This window comes from Parasteatoda tepidariorum, chromosome 2 (assembly GCF_043381705.1).
Source record: "Parasteatoda tepidariorum isolate YZ-2023 chromosome 2, CAS_Ptep_4.0, whole genome shotgun sequence".
NCBI classification, from domain to species: Eukaryota; Metazoa; Arthropoda; class Arachnida; order Araneae; family Theridiidae; genus Parasteatoda; species Parasteatoda tepidariorum.
This window is the reverse complement of record NC_092205.1, coordinates 20,556,618-20,575,351: the sequence shown is the minus strand read 5'-3', so window position 1 is coordinate 20,575,351 and position 18,734 is coordinate 20,556,618. Positions and strand designations below refer to the sequence as shown.

Below are 18,734 nucleotides of genomic sequence, written 5' to 3'. Positions count from 1 at the left end.
TCAAAAACCACAGGTCTCATATGTTTCTTATTTAGAGTAGAAGGTTAAATCTACAAGCATCTCAAATCCTATGAACATGCAATGTCATAAGATTTGAGCCCAAAATCATATTTATTAAAATGTTCCAGAGTACTGTCACAAATATGTGACGATCCGGATTAAAGAAAAAATCACTACGTCACGCCAGTGTGTCGGCTGGGAAATGAAAACGTTTCATGTTGTTACGTATACGTTTCAGTTGGCGCGAAAGGGTTAAGAATAAAGCTAATTTAGCTTAGTTAGTTTAATTCTTTTTTCCTTTTTTTTGAAAAAAAAAAATACTTTATTGCACTTGTGAGCACACTTTCTTCTAAGAGATATTTTCAAGTAAAAAATGACATTTTCTGCTATTATTTAAAGCTTTGGTTTTAGACGATAAACTGTCTGTTAAAAGTGTATTTAAAGATGAAACTATTACAAAAATTTATTGCTATGATTTGGACATTAAAACTTTTTACTTCTAAGTACTTGTCTGCCGAATATGGTAAGAAATAGGCATCCAAACTGAAGTAATAAACTTGATACCTGTTGATTCTAGTGTTTTCTATGTGTAATTTGTCCAATCCTTTTAAATTACTTGGCGGTCTGTCGAAAAGTTGAGCTAATGTCACATTCTTCAAATGCAACTCATCGATTGGAACCTTTTCAAATATCTCAGAAGGGAGGAATGGCATTGTGGAGAATTCAATGTGCACCTGAATAAAAACACATACGAATTTTTATTGTTTCAGATGTGTTACAGAACAATTTTGGAATTTTATTTTGAGTATTAAGATTCTTAATTAAATTTATGTTATCAAAAACTCTAAAGCAGACCCATTGAAACTTGAAAAAAAATGAATAGTAGTAGCCAGAGAGAGCGTCATTATTTCTAACTACTTTTGGAAAAAGCTTTAAATTATTCTGCGCCTTTCGTATTAGTACGAAACTACTGAAATATGATATGATTGTATAGGGCTAGACGTTATAGCGTAGTTAACAAGAATTGCATACAACGAATATAATGATTTAAATGTGAATTCATGAATTATTTAAAGGACATTTATGAATTCATATTTTTTCTTATAACTCGTCGTTGAACAACCGACCCGATTACGGGTTTTCGACTACCAGTGTTCAATTCAGTAGTTTTATAATTTTGAATCCATTCCGGAAGACAAGGGAACTCTCCTGGATCAAATATTGGGAGAAATTTGCCTTCGGGGAGGAGTTTTTGATGGAACGAATCCGAACTTGTGTTATATACAGAGGAAAACCTTGAAAACCTCCCATGGTTAACCTGAAGGCAGGGGGACTCTAACCCTCTGCAGAGAGGATGGCTCTCCAGCTTTAATATCCCGACGACCTACGCACGAAATGGAGCACTTTACATTAGAACACTTTAACGAGGGCCGATACCGCGTATTCTCGGTCTCTACATAGGCAGATTAAAGAGGTCAAGCATCCGCTTATGGACCGCAGCAAGTAAGTGTGACTTCGGTGTTCTACTGGGAACCGTGTTTTTACCCGACTGTGGGACTTCTTATAATTTTAATTCCAACTCAGAAGACAACCCCTTCTGAGGGTTAATATTCAAATACGAAAGAAAACGTAACCGAGAAAGCTTTAATGCCACCTATCTAAAATGTTTTGTCACAGTTCTCAAAAGAGCTTTGTACAAACAGCAATTTCTATTTTTTCATTGCTACAAAATCTTTTTTCTCCTAAACTTTAAAGGCTTAAAAAAGTGATGGATGCTACTGGGTGCCAGATCAGGTAAATATGGTGGATGTGCACAGTAATTCCAACACATATTTTGCATGGAATGCATTAAATATGGATTTTTTCAAATTATTCCCAAAGTTTCTTTTTATACAAAACGAAACGAAATACTCTCTGCACAAATCAAATAGAATTTTCGAATAAAAAATAAGAAATTAAAGAACAAGCATTTCTGAACTTACTTCTTGGTATTTGTAGTGAGTAGAGTTCTCAAAAACGCTTCTGAGGGTTTCGGCATCATCCAAATGCTGGCATTGCAAATATGTAAATGGGCTATTTGTGCAAACGCATGGTTTAATATCTAAACTTATAGGACATCCTGGCTTCGTAGAACTGACTGCAGCAGCGAACAAAAACAAAGCTATAATTCTCCTCATTACTTTTAATTTAAAAGAAATTAATACCTGGAATTTTTTAGATTATGAACCTGATTTTGCCGTGATTGAACGAAAGTGATCCTACAAACACTACTACTTATGTTATCTGAGAAGAAAAATATGATAAATGACAGCTGTTAATTTAGATTTATCTCAATACAAAATTTGATTTGCTTTTTTTTGGTCTCATCCTTTTTTACTCTTTATTCATACTAAAACATATATATTTTTTTTATCTCCATTTGAGTTCTTAAATGTAACTATTAAAAAAAACTTTAGCGTAATAGAAATTGTGGAACTTTAAAATAATCATTTTTAGTTTTGATGCTAGAAACTTAATTTTTTGTGCGTCATCTACGGGTATACAAAAAAACTTTAATCCAAAAAATGATTTTAAAAAATAATAAAAAACCAAAAAATAATACGGGTAAAAATAATACCAATCATAATAATACTTTTTCTCTCGCTATAATGGTCACATTTCTTAAAAAAATTAGAAAATCCTTATCAAATCTTTCAGAAATAGTATTATTTACTTAAATACAAAATTTGATCAGCTAATAATTGGCAGAAGATACAGATTTTTTGACAGATTTTTCTTAAATGTAATTTTTGTTGGACAATAAAGGCAATTTAGAAAGCTTATAATTACCACTCGGTTAACTTTGCTTTTTTTTTTATATAAAAATATTCATGGATAAGAAACTTATTCTCTTTATATATATATATATATATCTGCACATATGCTATAATTTAGTAAAGTAATGCATAGTTAAATCCTGCCGGAATTTAAAGTATATACAAGTTTTTAATTAAATAAATAATAAAATTTCTGAACACTTTAATCACAGCTTCTTAAAATAATTAAGGCATGTAATTTTTTTTTGATGCGAAAAATAGATTTTTCTTTGTTAAATTGTAGCGAGTGAGCCTGGTATATATATTTCCGCTGTCATTAGTAGATGTTTTAAATTTTGAATCGCCAATGTTGTTTAAATAAATAAGATTTAAAGTTAAATTTTTCTTAAAACTAAGTATCAAGACTTTGGCTTTCGTCAACTGTAACTAATTAAATGAAACTTTATTAAGAAGAGCAATGTTTTGCTTGCATTACTTTACTATTTATGCAATTAACAAAGCTGATTCTCTATGCATTTCTTTTCTCAGAAATTGTTGTATCCTTTTTTTAAATGCCTAACAGCACCAGACATAAATTACTTATCTCAACGTTTCTAAGATAAATATTATTATCAGATGGAAAAAAAAAGAAACTTGTAAATTATTTGAATTGCCTAAATTAGTTCACTTAGTTTCAGAAGTTTTGTACTGTGAATGAGGTTTAGAAAAGACGTACTACTAAAGAGGACTGTCAAATTTAAAATGAGTAAAATAAATAAAGTAGGAACTGAGATGCAAGGATGCGTATTTACCTTGGATATAAAAATGTTGAGTCTAGATTGGTACAGATTCATCCAGGGGAGTTTGATCGTATATGGGAATGTACTGTTTTCGCCGATCGCATTTCTGTGTTACAAAACCATACAAGAAGAAGAGTACGAAACTTAACAGAACTAAGGAGGTACCGAAAACAGTGTGGTTCATGTAGAGGCTGATTATAGAGATGGTTTGTACAAACACAACTATTATTAATAAAACATATCCCCAAAGTTTACATCGGCAGGAAATTTCAACCATTCTTACTTCGTATGTTTTTCTTTATGATCTATTTGTGTTTCTTTGAAGGGACACGTTTCCGCCTGCCTACTTCTTTTAAAATGGATATAGTGAATAGATATATAGAGCCTCACTATCCAAGTGGTCTAACTATCTCACCAAACATTCTGTAACGTGAAGGTAGCGGGTTCGGATCCCCCCGTAACCCGGGATGTATCTTTACAACGCACGTCAATCATTACGACTCACACCATCAATTGTTGTTGTTGTTGTTGTTAATTTACATCGCACTAGAGCTGACAATGGGCTATTGGCGACGGTCTGGGAAACATCCCGGAGGATGATTCGAAGACATGCCATCACAATTATGATCCTCTGCGGAGGGGATGGCACCCCCGCCCGACGATCTGCGCGAAGTCGAGCACTTTACGGTAGCACAGTTGAACGAGGACCAATGCCGCACACCCTCGGTCCCTACGCAGACTGATCCAAGTGGTCACCCACCCGCACACTGACCGTAGGCAGTGATGCTTGACTTTGGTGATCTGCTGGGAACCGTGTCTTAACGATCAGTCCACTGCGGGACACCATCAATTCGCAATTCGTAATTTCGACCTGAACCAAAGCAGGATCAATTTCCGATTCGGTACCCCCCAGAGGTTTTGATTTGTTATGGGAGAGCTTTGTGAACTCGACAGATGAAACGTGCACCAGTCACCATCCTGTAAACGGTGATCGAATTCACGACCTTTCGGACATGGGCCCTAACAGTCAGGCTATCTACGCCACTTAAAAGAAAGGCAATTGCTTAAAAATGGTAAACATTCATCGCCATTTTGCAGTGACTGCAGTCCTTCCGGGCTGAGTGGTAACGCCCGCAAAACACTCATTAATGCGGAGGATGCGGGTTCAAATCCTACCGAAGACCTGGATGTATTTTCGTGCTGTCCTTCTCTGAATTGTACTATACTATTTGTTTTTTTTCCTTCACAAAGTAGTCTTCAGATCATTCTCAGGGATGTTTCCCAGACCGTCGCCAATAGCCCATTGTGCAGCTCTAGTGCAACGTAAATTAACTACAACAACCTTCACAAAAGCTTACAAACAGTATTTATGGAGCACACATGCCTCTTTGTATGTGTACCAATAAAAATATTTATAAATAAATATATGTTGTATTCCATTAATAACTACTTAATTTAAAACAAGAAATAACTCAGCATTTCCGAGAAAATTGTTTTTTAAATAAATAAATATGAAACCTTTTGTTTAAGCACCCTGAATATATATTTCTCAGATGATTACCTTGCATTTTTCATAGAAATAAAAGAAAAACAAATCAGAAGCTAAATAAAACAATTAGCTCTTAATAACAATAAACAACATTGTTTTCGTTAAAAAAATAATGAAGAGTTTCCTTTCCTACTTATTGCTATGAATGTATGTTTCCGTAAAATAGAACATTTGAAAATGAATCTTTATATTGTGCTATTTCTATTGTTCAATTCAAGATTTTCATTTGTTGAATCATTTTTAGATGTTTTACAATGTGTTATGTGCTGTAAGTAAAAAAACAATTTAATTGAAAGTTATTTTTATGCTATTTGTATTGAACTATAGAGAAAATTTTTCGAGATTTTTAATTTAATAATTATTTTATTTTTAAATTTAGTGAAAGCAAGTTACCTAATGTCCGTTCTTTATTTGCCCAGATTTTTCTTTGCTTTGTTGCAAAACAGTACAAAACAGTTTGTTACAAAAACAGTAAAATAAAAAAAAATTGAAATTGAAATTATCGTCAAACAGCCAGCAATTTTAATTTTATGTATCTTTGCAGTTTAGGAAAAAGGAAAAGTTAACTCATGTTTTTGATCATTATACCTATTGTTTAGATGCGTTTTGTGTTTATATACATTCTTTCAAATGATGGAAACTGGCTAAAAAAATTCATCAAATAATGAATTAAAAAGGAGTTTATTAGTAATTAAAAGGAGTTATTACTAGTTATTAAATTTCTTCATAAAGTAAATTTAAAAAAAAGAAAAATAATTCAAAATACCAATTTTAAAATAAAAATAAATAAGAATCACATGCCACAAACTGTAAGCAAATAAACGCTCAAATTTACTTTGATCTTTTATTATGGATGCACAAATTATACACTGATTATAACTAAAAGCTAATAGTCATTAACTTTCTTTAAAATTTTCATTTGAAAATGGAATACAACAATTTACAATTAAAAAGTCTTTTATTTAATTGGGTACTTTCCCTTCATGAAGAAGAAGACCACAAATACCCACACGTGAAACCTATGACGTCAGAGCTTGCTGATCATTTATAAGCAAAAGGGCGTGTCAAAGTTGAGCCAAGTTTCTCCACTAAAATTAGAATATTAATAAACGTGAAGTTAATTTAATAGAGTTGCACATCGCACATAAAATTTGGTGAAATATAATTCCGTCACGTCTACGTCTTTTACTTAACTTCGATTTGTTATTTGCTTTATTATTTGCTTTATTATTTGCTTATTATTTGCTTTATTGTAACAGTGATATATTTTTGCCTTGTCTACCTGGTAACTTCGATTCTTAATTAATTTGTTTATCTACATGACTTTAAGCCAGTCTAAGTAAGAAACAAGTAGTGAAAGAATTGAAATTTTTGTGAAAGCATGTAGAATGAGTCACAGAAGAGAATTGAATCTTGGCGGGTTTGGCTTACTCGAAATAGAACAGAAAGAACAGTTGTAAATATAAACAAATGCTACTTTTCAGCAACCAATCAGGATTGAGATAACCATACTACGTAACTTGCAGGTATCCCATTCCTCTTTTGTTTTAAATAATCATTGTTGAATTTCGAAGTTTCATCGAATCATAGGGGTTAAGACAAAATTGATTAACCTTAGCTCTGCCGTACAAAATTGAAAGATCGATGCAAAAACTATACAGAAATGGAGAAAATTAGCTTGATAACTATTTTCTTTCTATTACTAAAATATAATTTCAAAAAACTTGTGAGACAAAATTCAAGTTTGAAAAAAAAAATTCTTTTGCAATAGGTAGCTTATCATGCAAAAATGCCAAATATATAAAAATCTCAACTTCGAATAGTTTTGACGTTGATTTTTTTTTATTGCTAATCAGAGCTAATATTTTTAAATTTATTCAAACATTGATCTTAAGAGGACAGTATACGAAAGGACAAACTTTCCGTGGTGAATTCCCTTTTATCTCCATTGGTATTTCAACATTTACAGTTTAGAGAAAAAAAAAGGTCAGAAAAGCCTAATGTAAGCCACGAAGTTTCGAATGTAGAACATCTTTATTAAAAATAATAAAAACAAAACAAATTATTGCAGGATTATTTCTCTGCGTAATCCGAATGTATTTGTAGCAGTAGTACTTTATTTACGTCACACTAGAGCTGCACAATGGGGTGTTGGCGACGTTCTGAGAAACATCCCTGAAGATGATCCGAAGACATGCCATCGCAATTTTGATCCTCTGCAGAGGGGTTGACTCCCCCGCTTTGGTAGCTTGACGTTCCATCTACAGAAAATTATTGTAATTGAATAAAAAATACTGATTTTGTGATTATTGTGATTATTTTATTTGTTAGCAAAATAGGTTAAATTATTTTCAAAAGTTAAATCACCTATTTATTGAAATATTGTCTTCGAGCTAAATTAAAGTAATTCATTGTATTAAAAAATGTCTCATAATTTCTTTTTCATAGCTGCTAAGACAGAGGAATTATCAAAAATGTACCGAAAGTGTCATCTTAAACTTCCGAAGCAGGTATATATATTTTTTTATATTTACGCTCAATTGATTTAATACATGGATGATTATGATTAATATCAATGAAGGAACTACAGTTTTCGCACGTTGCACGAAATGGAAATGCGCAAAGTGCATATATCTACAGCTCGCCCCTCCCCTAAAAAAATGGACCACCCTGAATTACTTTTGATCTAATGATCGGATCATCACGTTCTGATACTCAATTTTAATGGTTTGAGGGGTTGATCTCGAATATTCTAATTCATTAATGCAGACGATATTTCAAGTTACGAAATAAGACGCAAAAACGTACGTTCTCAGTGTAAATTTAACTTTCCTTTAATGGATTCGGATTTCTACTCCCCCTCCCCCAAATATAGGGAGTAGCAGCAATCTGTGAGATAAGGTCAACATAGTTTGATCTGGAGAGCAGTTGAAAGTTTGATCCCCTTAATGTTAATTTTGCTTATTGTGTATTTCGCCATATCTCGAGAACTTTTTAAGCAAATTGAAAAATATTTGCACACAATTATAAAATTGGTTCATTCAAAGTTAACTCACGCAAAAAATCAATTTCAGTAATTATTTATTATTATTTATTATTTTATATAATAATAATCAAAAAAATTTTGAATTGTAAGGTATACAATTTTTTACGTAATTTTAAAGCAACCATGACAAAATACAAAACATGACAAAATACAAAATTTGAGCGAAATCGGTTGAATAGTTCCTGAGAGATATAATTTTAAATATACGACTTTTTTTATATTATTCTCTTATTCAATTTCTCAGGAACTATTTAACCGATTTCACTCAAATTTTGTATTTTGCCCTGTTAAATGACACAATTTAAAATGACGTAAAAAATTGTATAACTTACAATTCATAAATTTTTCGACTGCTATTTAATAAAATAGTAAAAATTATTAATTACTTATTGAAATTTTTTTCTTCATGGAATTATCTTTGGATGTTGATGTTGTTGGCCATTAAAGCAAGGACCGCAATTGTAATTATTTTCCAGTGGCTCAATCTATGGTCAAGAATTCGATTTTTGCCACACCCATACGTCACACCGGTTTATAGTCGGACCCATCTTCTTTGGATAAACGAATTTTATAATTGTGTGCAAATTTTTTTTCAATTTGCTTAAAAGTTCCCGAGATATGTCGACATACGCAAAAGGAAAAAATAACATTAAGGAGTTCAAATTTCGGAAAACTGTTGACCAAATTACGGGGACCATATTTTCTAGATTGCTACTGCCCCCTATATATTGGGTTTAAGAAATCGGAATCCGTCGAAAAAAGGAATGTTTATTCAGAGAAAGCACGTTTTTATGCCTGATTTCATAACTTAAAATATCGTCCGCATTAATAAATTATCATATTTGAGGTCATTCCCTTGAACCCTAGAACGTGATTGAGTCCTAGAACGTGAAGATCCGGTCATCAGAAAAAAAAATTTTCTCGGTCGTCTATTGCTTCTCTCATACTGTACAACCAATAAAATGAATAAATTAAAAGGAAATATTAAAGAATGGAATTAAATATATTATCAATAACAGATACACCCTTAAAGCAAGCACGTAAAGTTAGGTATGCCTTATATGAAAATTAATTAATGTTAAAAGCAAAAATTCAGAAAAATAAATTAATAATTATAAATATTANTTCTCGGTCGTCTATTGCTTCTCTCATACTGTACAACCAATAAAATGAATAAATCAAAAGGAAATATTAAAGAATGGAATTAAATATATTATCAATAACAGATACACCCTTAAAGCAAGCACGTAAAGTTAGGTATGCCTTAAATATGAAAATTAATTAATGTTAAAAGCAAAAATTCTGAAAAATAAATAAATAATTATAAATATTAAAAAAAAAAAAAAAAAATTCAGCGAAATCGAATTATTTAATTTTTATTTTTCTCTATTCTTTATTTTTAATTTTCCTTATTGTTGAATCACAGTAATCCAAATTGGTGATTTTGACACTTAAAATTATTCAATTTAACCGTAGACTACTAAACAATGGGTTTTAAAGCTCCGAACTCTACCAGTCAAGATGCTCCCGTTGCTTTCGCATAGTACCTTCATAAAAAGTGAAACGAGTCATACGAATGTGATATGCACGGCTGTATGTTTGTTACATGTCGAGATTTGCTGTAATCATCGTCTAACAGTTTAATGTTTACTTCAATCAAAAAAAAATATTGAAGAAGTTTTGAATATTGAAGATCTCCCAGAAAAGATTAGACTAATTAGTGCTGAGAACAAACGCTGAATTTGTATTTTTCGTACATCTAAGAAACGCAGAATGAGAAAATGCATATGCAACAAGATCATTTGTAGAGAACACACCTTTAACATTTGCCAAGAGTGCAAACAATAATTTTTACCATATTCCTATTTTCTTAACTGAAATATTAAAATGCTTTTTTTTAAAGATGCACTTATTTGTTTTTGAAATAAATTAAGTAGAATAAAATTTTTGCATATTTTGCCACATCTCGAGAAATTTTTACGTGAATTGAAAACAATTTTGTACACAATTATAAAGTTCGTTTATTCCAAAATAATTTAATACGAAAATTATTTTAAATTTCAGAACAATCATTTGATAAAATTTCATATTTTATTTAATAATAGTAAAGAAAAACTTTTGAATTGTAAAGTACATAAATTTTTATAATATTTTAAAGAATCTTAATTTTATATATGACAAAATACAAAATTTCATCGAAATGGTCGAATAGTTCTTAATAATAGTTGTTCGATAACTCAAAAACTATTAAACCGATTGAGCTAGAATTTCGTATTTTATCATTTAAAATTTCATTCGTCTAAAATGATGTAAAAATTCATATCCCTTGCAATTCAAAGCTTTTCAACTTTTATTAAATAACATAATAAAATATAATTTTTTTTGCAAGGAATTATCTTTGAATAAACAAATTTTATAATTGCTTGCAAATTTATTATTTTTTTGATTTGCCTTAAAAACTCTCGAAATATGACGAAATGAATATTAATTGATCTGCACTTTAATATTAATTGATCTGTATTGTGAAATTTTATTTGATCTGTACTTTTGACCGCACTCTTGACTAAAATATTGGATTAATATTTTCTATATTGAGGTTACTTCAAATAATTTAAGGGTGAAGAAACCAAAACTGTTGAAGAAAAAGGTATGTTTATTCAGAGAAAGTATATTTTTGTGTTTGATTTCGTAACTTAAAACATCGTATGCACTAAATTATCATCGTAATTGAGGTGAGGTCTCCTCTTCGATCTTCTGCGATTGATTTCTAATATGTGAAGATTCCGAATACTAAATCAAAAATTATTTAACGTAATTCGTTTTTTTCCCCTTTTTTTGGCATTGTATATTGTAATAAAAGTCAATGAAAAAAAGTTTAAGAAAAGAAAATAATAAAATGCTTAAATACTAACATTCCTTTAATTGGAGTTAGTAAAAGGAAATGGGAAATTATTTTTAAAAATAAATTACTTCTCCGACCAGATTACTCTTTAGCGTTCGTAAAGTTTGAGATATTTACAAATCTTTATCTTACAGATAATAAGAAGCGGTGAACAATGTGCTACAAAAATTACGCAATATTCGCGTGCAGAGAAACAATGGAGCGTCCTGTGCACATCACGTAAAGCACTGTATGAGGTATTTTAAATCTTTTGTGTAACATTATGATTAAACTTAGTCTTTAGGGATTAAAATAAACTAATAGACAAAAAGGCGTAACTTTTTCAAAAAGCAAAGAAAACCCAGTTTTTAAGAAAATGTTGTTTTGTTAGAAATCTAGACGCATCGAGAATACATTCTTGCTGAGATCGTGTTCATCTCTCATATATTTTGTAACTGAATAATTTATGCCAAAAATAATGTAGATCAAAAAATCGTAAAAGCCGATGGCAATGTCTTCGTTGCTCAACTTAACGTTACATTTTGTTTTGCTGCGCAAAACTATATGAATTAGAGACTTGAAATCATGAAAATGTTTAAAAAAATTTACAGAGAATAAAATAGAATATTAAAAAATAGTTAGTTTGAGCTGTTAACTGCTAAACTTGTAGGGAAAAAAAAACCATGTTGTTCGCGATACAGACTGCAGGAAGGCAACCATACTGAGTTGAAATTTGACGAGCTGAAAAGGTCATGCTGTTTATACATGCATTATACATTAATATTATATATCATGCTGTACTTAACTCAAGATCTTTTTTAAAAAATTCCAATTTATTCAAAAACAATTGTAATTTTAATTGCTCTTTTTTTAAAATTTTTCTTGCTTTTTTTCTTTACGTTACATTTTATTTTTGCTACTCATAGTCTATGAAACTTAAGAACTTAAAATTACGATGCTGGAAGATGTACAAGAGATTCAATTGAATAAAAGATTCGATAATTCAAGAATTATTAACTGTTAAACTTGAAATAAAAAACAAATTATGCTGATCGATCTACAGCCCGCTGAAATGCAACCACAGATCTTAAATTTGACGTGCTGAAAGGATATGCAAATTTACCTGACCTATTGGAAATATTGGCATTATTGGAATTGCGTGGAATCCCTAATATTTTGTAATAAAACAATATATTGTTTGTTTTAAAAAAATCACTCAAAATGCTGTTTTTCGATGCGTGATTTTATTTTTCGTGTCTTATTTTTTGATACGTGATCCTCCAAATTAAATTTTAAACTCACAATTCAACTAACATTTGTATAATAGTTCTATAGCTCCTAAACTAAACTCAGTGTCGTGACAGCACATAGAGGGCCAAGACCTACTATGCCCATCTCAGTTTTCTTGATTTTTTGGGCTCTGGGATGCAAGAACAGATGTTCCAGTTGGGTGGTCAGCCCAACGCGGAACCCCCAGCGTGTAGTTCCCAAGCATGCTTGATACTCTATTTATCGAGCCAGTGAAGGGATAAAATGCTGAGTCAACCATGCCCAGCTCTCGGATAGAACCAAAGACCTGTGGCACGACAACGCGAAGCGCTACAACTCAGCCACCAGGTTCTATACCTTCACTACATGTGAAGTTTGGTACAAAAATGCACAAGCGAAAGTGTTATGATAATAATAAAAATAATATTAATTCGAAGTATTGTAATTTAGCATTTAAAAAAGAAATAGAATAAGTGCAATTGCATAGTCTAAGTCCTGAATGTAAAAAGCTTGCTTAAAAATTCTAATGCATTGATCAAAAAATTACATTTTTTCAAAATAAATGAAATGATATTTCTGAATATGTGAACTTGAAAGAGGTTGCTTAAATGTAAACGGCGACTTCATTGTTTTGTCCCCCACCTGACCCCTGAAATTAATAAATGTAATGTAATATATGTTAACATATTTTGTGAGTATTTTACTGCTTATTAATGCTCATAAGCCTGCAATATCTACTAAATCTGAATGCATACAATTAATTTTATTTATATCCATTAAAAAAACCTGCAAAATTTTAATTTATGATTTTCCTTCTGATACGGAATTACTCCATTTCATTTTTGAGAGCTACGTTGAAATCAATACGCTTTTTGATAGTTAAGTTTTGAAAGACAGATGAGCAAATTTCAAATTTAAAGTTGCTTTTTACCCCCCTAAATTTTCTGTATTTTGAAGATTTTTTTTAATCTTTAATATTTTTGAATCATATAATCTTTAATACTGTAAATAATTTTTATCGGAAGCAATTTAGTCATTCACGCAATTGAGTTTCTTTTTAAGCCTGGAAAACGGGCATTACTTCCAAATCACAATTATACCGAAAAATAAAAAGTTGCGCAAAAAATCCTCAATTGTCAACAAATACACCTGAAAAAAATTTCACTTTTAAACGATGTATAATTTTCCTGAAATCCTCCTTTAAGGAAAAGATTTTTAGAGACAGACAAAAGAAAGAGAAAGACAAATTTTCATTAATCTAAAATAAACGCATAATCAACACAAATTTTAACTTAAAATTTATTTATTTCGTAGGTATACATTTGCACTCAAGTAAAGACAAAAGAACTTGTAAGTAATAATTTTATTTCATTTTAGTTATATCTCTAAAATCTAAAATTTTATTATGTCTCAAGCAATCAAGAAGTACACGTATAACGTTGACTTTCGAATCGTTCGATCAAAACTTGCTGGTTATCAAACTATATAACTATATGTATAACTATATGTTCGTCAAGGTATGAACGATAGTATTAATTTTTTACGATCTATTATAATCAAACATTATTTTTTTTCTTTTGAAATCCGGAAAATACTGGAGTAAACAGTTTTTTTAATTGAAGAGTGGATAGAGCTGCATGAATGAGTGTATAAAATGCATAGCTGCCAACTCGTACGGTCGTTAGGAAATAGTTCACAGGTGGTAGTGAAGCGTTTCTTCGAATTTTTGCATCTTAATGTGCGTTAATGAGGAATGTAATATGAAAGTGCCGAATTCAGATCACGTCCGTGTGATCGTGGGCCGCTAGAATCAAAAAGGCTCGTTTCATACAGGATACCGTGAAGAAGAAGAGCGTAATCATGTACATGTCATAAAGGTTTTGAAGAAGCTAAAAACTTAAGAAGTTAAGAAGTTAAATACTTAAAGACGTTTATGAAAGTACCGAATTGAGATCACGTCCGTGTGATCGTGGACCGCTAGAATCAAAAAGGCTCGTTTCATACAGGATACCGTGAAAAAGAAGAACGTAATCATGTATATGTAATAAAGGTTTTGAAAAAGTTAAAAACGTAGTTCCTTACTTTATGTACATGTGTTTAAGCTATTCATTTGGCGTGGTAGATCTAGTCGTGTAAAATTTAACATTAAAATTTATACGATAAAATATAAATGTTGCTATCAACAAGAATTTTTTTTCCTCGACGATCGTACACGTTGACATTTATGAAAATGATATTACAATAATTATGTCCGTACCCATAATGTAGACAAAATATAAACCCTTGTTTGGGAAGTGTGCATAAATGCAAAATGTAAATTTTTCGCTTCGTTTAAGTTTAATATTCTAATAAAATGGGGATAAAAGTTACTTTTAAAAATATCTATGCTGGATATTTCGTAATCACCGCCTTTAATGCATAATTTCTAAATTATTGCCGAAAATGAAATAACATTTAGAGACAGCAAATTGATATTTAAGCATGAAAAACACAAAAATGCTTAAAAAATTAAACGAATCATTATCGAGGAAGACTATGAAAAAGCATTAAAATCCATTTGATTGCTGAAAGAATTGAATAGATTTGAAAGACGATCACAAATCAAATTTTTGAATCCTCTCAATAATAATATTCGTCTTCAAGTTTCATCCGGCAATCAAACCGGTTTTTACATTTTCAATGAAACAGTCGAATTCAGATTTTTTTTTCACATTTCTTCGTTTAACTATCAATTAGTGACCACAGATTTATATATTTTATTGTTTCAATTTCTATATTGATTCTAAAATATGCATTAAAGGCGGGAATTACAGAACGTCCTGTCCATATTTCCTTTTCTCCTCTCAACTTATTCAACTTATTTTTCTTTCTTGTTTTTCTACATTTTATTTTATAGGCATCAAAGATGGGCCTCCTCAACTATCTTGTAAGTAAATTTTATTTTCACATAAGTATAAATAATAACAATGGGGAACAGATTTTTCGTTGCATATATATTAGTACTTGATCTTACTTAACTCGGGTTTGGAAATTTTAAATGTGAAATTAGTTTTGTTAGGAAAGCTAAAGATTTTTCTTTCAAAATGATTTCTATAGTTTAGTTCATTTTTGTCTGAAGGTATAAATTTATAAAGAACAAAAAGAATAAACTTATCTGGTCCTTTGAAAATAACACTTAAAACAACAAAAACATATGACTTTAACAAATAACATCAAAGACTGAAGTGTATTATCGTCTTCTTTCTACCACTCCCTACACATAAGAGAAGTGGGGACACTTAGCATTCACTCGAGTAAATTTCAAAATATGAAAGGTTATGATTATAATATTAAATTTTATAAAAACTTGTAAAGAGAAACCGTATACAGATTCGAAATCAGCGACACAAATACATATAACAAATGTAAAAAATAACATGCAACGAGGAAAAAAATGTTCCTAGTGTATTCCATAATAATAACAATAATAACAGTCATGGTGGCTCAGGGGATAGAGCATTCGCTTTCCAATGAGGTGAAGCGGGTTAGGATCCCAGCGATGGCTGGTCGATACGAATTCTTCTCTCGTCTCTCATCGACCAAATATCCTCATTGTAGACGAATCATGGATTCAAGTTCCCTTGCCGTCAAGCTAACGGTGGGAGGTTTTTGTGGTTTTCCTCTCCATGTAACACAAATGTCCTCAAATCAAATGCCCATCCCATTGAAAAGACCTCCACGAAGGCAAATTTCTCCCAATACTTGATTCAGGAGTTCCTTGTCTTTCGGAATGGTTTCAAAATTACAGGGCTAAGGAGTTGAACATTAGTTGTCGTAAACCCTAAAATTGGGTCAGCTGTTCAGCGACGGTTATAAAATAAAATAATAATAATAATGAAGAGTTTGTGCGTGTGTGCAAGCGTGTGTAACTTTCCTTTAACTTAGTTAACCAGCTTCCTGCCAGAACTAAAACCAGGTAGTAAAATTATTAAACGGATATTTGAAAATGCATTTCTATACCTTTACAGTTTAATATTTTGAGAACAGAAATCCAGCGTAGCGTAACAGAATAATTTTTGCAGTAATTTTTTCCTAAATAACTGGCAAGGTAAAAAGATGAGTTTTCGATTGTCAGTTTAGAAATTTCGCTACGAGTTTTTTTTTTCTTTTTAAAGAACAATTTTGGGAGGACGCTAGGCAACTCATATTTTTAGAACCGATTGTGCAATCGTCGTGAACTTTGGACAGCGGCGGCTAGCGGCAGCTTTGGCCCCGATCCTAAGTATCGTTCAAAAATTTCAATGAATTCGCTCATGTGGAATGTTAGAAAAAAGAATTTTTCTCATTAGTTTAATATTAGAGATTGTTACTAAATTAATTGTAGACAACTCTTTTTTTCTTTCAAATGTTTGCAAGAGGTGGCTCTGCCCTCTGCTCAGCATTATTTGGTGCTCGTTCTTCACACTTCCACTGACGACTTTAGCATATATTGCAAAAGTATTATATTTTTATTTAAAATTACATCATAAGGATTTACTTTAAAATTTGTATAAATTGATGAAAAGATAATTGAATAATGAATAAATAAGGAAAATATCTCTAATAATAGAAAATTTTTTTTTCGTTATTAATAATGTAATTTCCACAAACTTTACTTGAAACAATCAAATTTCTTAAATAAAAATGAATATAAAATACAGATTTATTTTCTTTTAAACTAGCTGGCTCCACATCATGCCTAGTATCGCTCGCCAGCACTCGGAACTGATTACCATTATTTTATATCCCGATAAACAAAACGGATAATGTAGTTTACTTAACACTATTAACCACACGGGGTGGAACGGATGTTACTAGAATGCCTTAGACAGCAGCAGAACTTGCTAACTTTAATATATAAATTCATAGTAGCATTTAATATAGCATATCATAGAAATATTATTTCATCAATTTGTTTTACTATCAACAAAATACTTTCTTTTTTCTCTTTCAGGTTTGCATTGGCGAAATTGAAGATAAATATTGTAGATAAATTCCTATATTGAAAAAGAGTGACTCATACTTTTTCATAGAACAGTATGAGAATATTAAATACCAATAAAATATTTCGGCCTTCAACATTTATTTTGTTCAGTTCTAAACTTGCAGTAAAAATTCAATGTACACTGCGAAAAAAAAGAAAGAATCACTCTGAATAAATTTTGATCTAATGATCGGATCTTTACGTTCTAAGACTCAATCTTAAAGGTTTGAAGGGGTGACCTCAAATATGCTAATTAATAAGTACAGACGATATTTTAAGTTATGAAATCAGACACAAAAACGTATTTACCATAAATAAAAAAATTTGGTTCAAAGTTTGGACTGCTATCCTGACCGACCAAATTATTGGGACCATATATATTCTGAATCCGTCGAAAAAAATAGATATCTTTATTCAAAGAAATTCGTTTTTGTGCCTGATTTTGTAACTTAAGATATTATCTGCATTTATTAGTTAGTATATTTGAGGCCACACTTTTAAACCATTAAAATTGAGTCCTGAAACCTGAAAATCTGATCATTAGATAAAAAATTATTCGAAGTGGTTTTTTTTTAGTGTAAATTCTAGACTGGGTTTCGAGGAGTTAAAGAATTAAAATATGGCATTTGAATGTATTTTTTACAGTACTCTTTCAGTAAAAATTAAAAAACATGGTGGCCTATATAAACTGTTAACTATAACAGTAAACATTAACTGTTTGTACCAAAGAGTCGAAATGAATACATTACCAATTCAAACTATGAAGAAGTTGCTCACATTCCTGCTCAATACTTAACCTTTTTTGATGTAAAAAGATCAATAGAAAAAAAAATGATTAAAAATCCTTAATCTTGCAAGCAATAGACTGTGTGACAGAGAAATTTTGAGACAAGATTATTAAACGTATTTCCTGGCAAAAGTTTTAAACATTTGTTTAAAATAAAAATAAAAGCTTAAAAACAAAGGGAACTTCTCGTCAAAAAGGGAATTAATCTAGAATTTCTATGATCGATATGTTGTTTTTAATATTTCATCACCAAAGAAACGATGAGGTTAATTTAATTTCGAAGAAGTTTCAAGATTTTGACTAGCGGCTTTAGCCAGATTAAAGATCAACATATATTTTGTCTCTCTCTTTTTACTTCTTTTGCAAATAATTATTTCAACCGTCGAAGCTCAGCTAAATTTTTCTAATAAGAATCGAGCAATTTAAGGAATACATCATGGATATAATTTATAAAAATATCACATAATAATATGAATTTTTTTTTTCGAATTGTTCTCAAGCCTATTCTTGCTAAATTTATTTTTCCCACTCCCACTCGTCCCAAGATGTTAGTTTCAGAGGTAGTTTTCAATCGAAAACATGTGATTGGAAGCTATCCATGTTAT

At 30.7% G+C, this 18,734-nt stretch overlaps 2 protein-coding genes across 4 annotated transcripts in view; one reads left to right on the top strand and one right to left on the bottom strand.

Moving 5' to 3' along the window:
• LOC107445225 (chondroadherin) overlaps nucleotides 1-3,921 on the bottom strand; it is a 15,812-nt gene extending 11,891 nt beyond the window's left edge. Inside the window, exons 1-2 of one of the 2 annotated variants that reach the window (XM_071177274.1) lie at nucleotides 3,608-3,921; nucleotides 565-734 (exon numbers count right to left, since the gene is read on the bottom strand). In XM_071177274.1, coding sequence (XP_071033375.1) covers nucleotides 565-734; nucleotides 3,608-3,649 — 212 coding nt within the window. In that variant the 5' untranslated portion in view covers nucleotides 3,650-3,921. Of the gene's footprint in view, nucleotides 1-564; nucleotides 735-1,982; nucleotides 2,285-3,607 lie in introns of those variants that run through there. The other variant, XM_071177273.1, reaches the window with a different exon arrangement.
• Nucleotides 3,922-5,163: 1,242 nt separating this feature from the next.
• LOC107441386 (uncharacterized) lies at nucleotides 5,164-17,462 on the top strand. 2 transcript variants are annotated; one of them, XM_016054620.3, is made up of 6 exons: nucleotides 5,165-5,412; nucleotides 7,593-7,654; nucleotides 11,227-11,328; nucleotides 13,655-13,690; nucleotides 15,237-15,266; nucleotides 17,313-17,462. In XM_016054620.3, exons 1-6 carry the CDS (start codon nucleotides 5,286-5,288, stop codon nucleotides 17,349-17,351), a joined length of 396 nt encoding a protein of 131 aa, XP_015910106.1. In that variant the 5' UTR covers nucleotides 5,165-5,285; the 3' UTR covers nucleotides 17,352-17,462. The 2 variants fall into 2 exon arrangements, with proteins under 2 accessions (XP_071033372.1, XP_015910106.1); XM_071177271.1 differs by lacking the exon at nucleotides 15,237-15,266 and having other exon boundaries at nucleotides 5,164-5,412; nucleotides 17,313-17,447.
• Nucleotides 17,463-18,734: the final 1,272 nt, after the last annotated feature.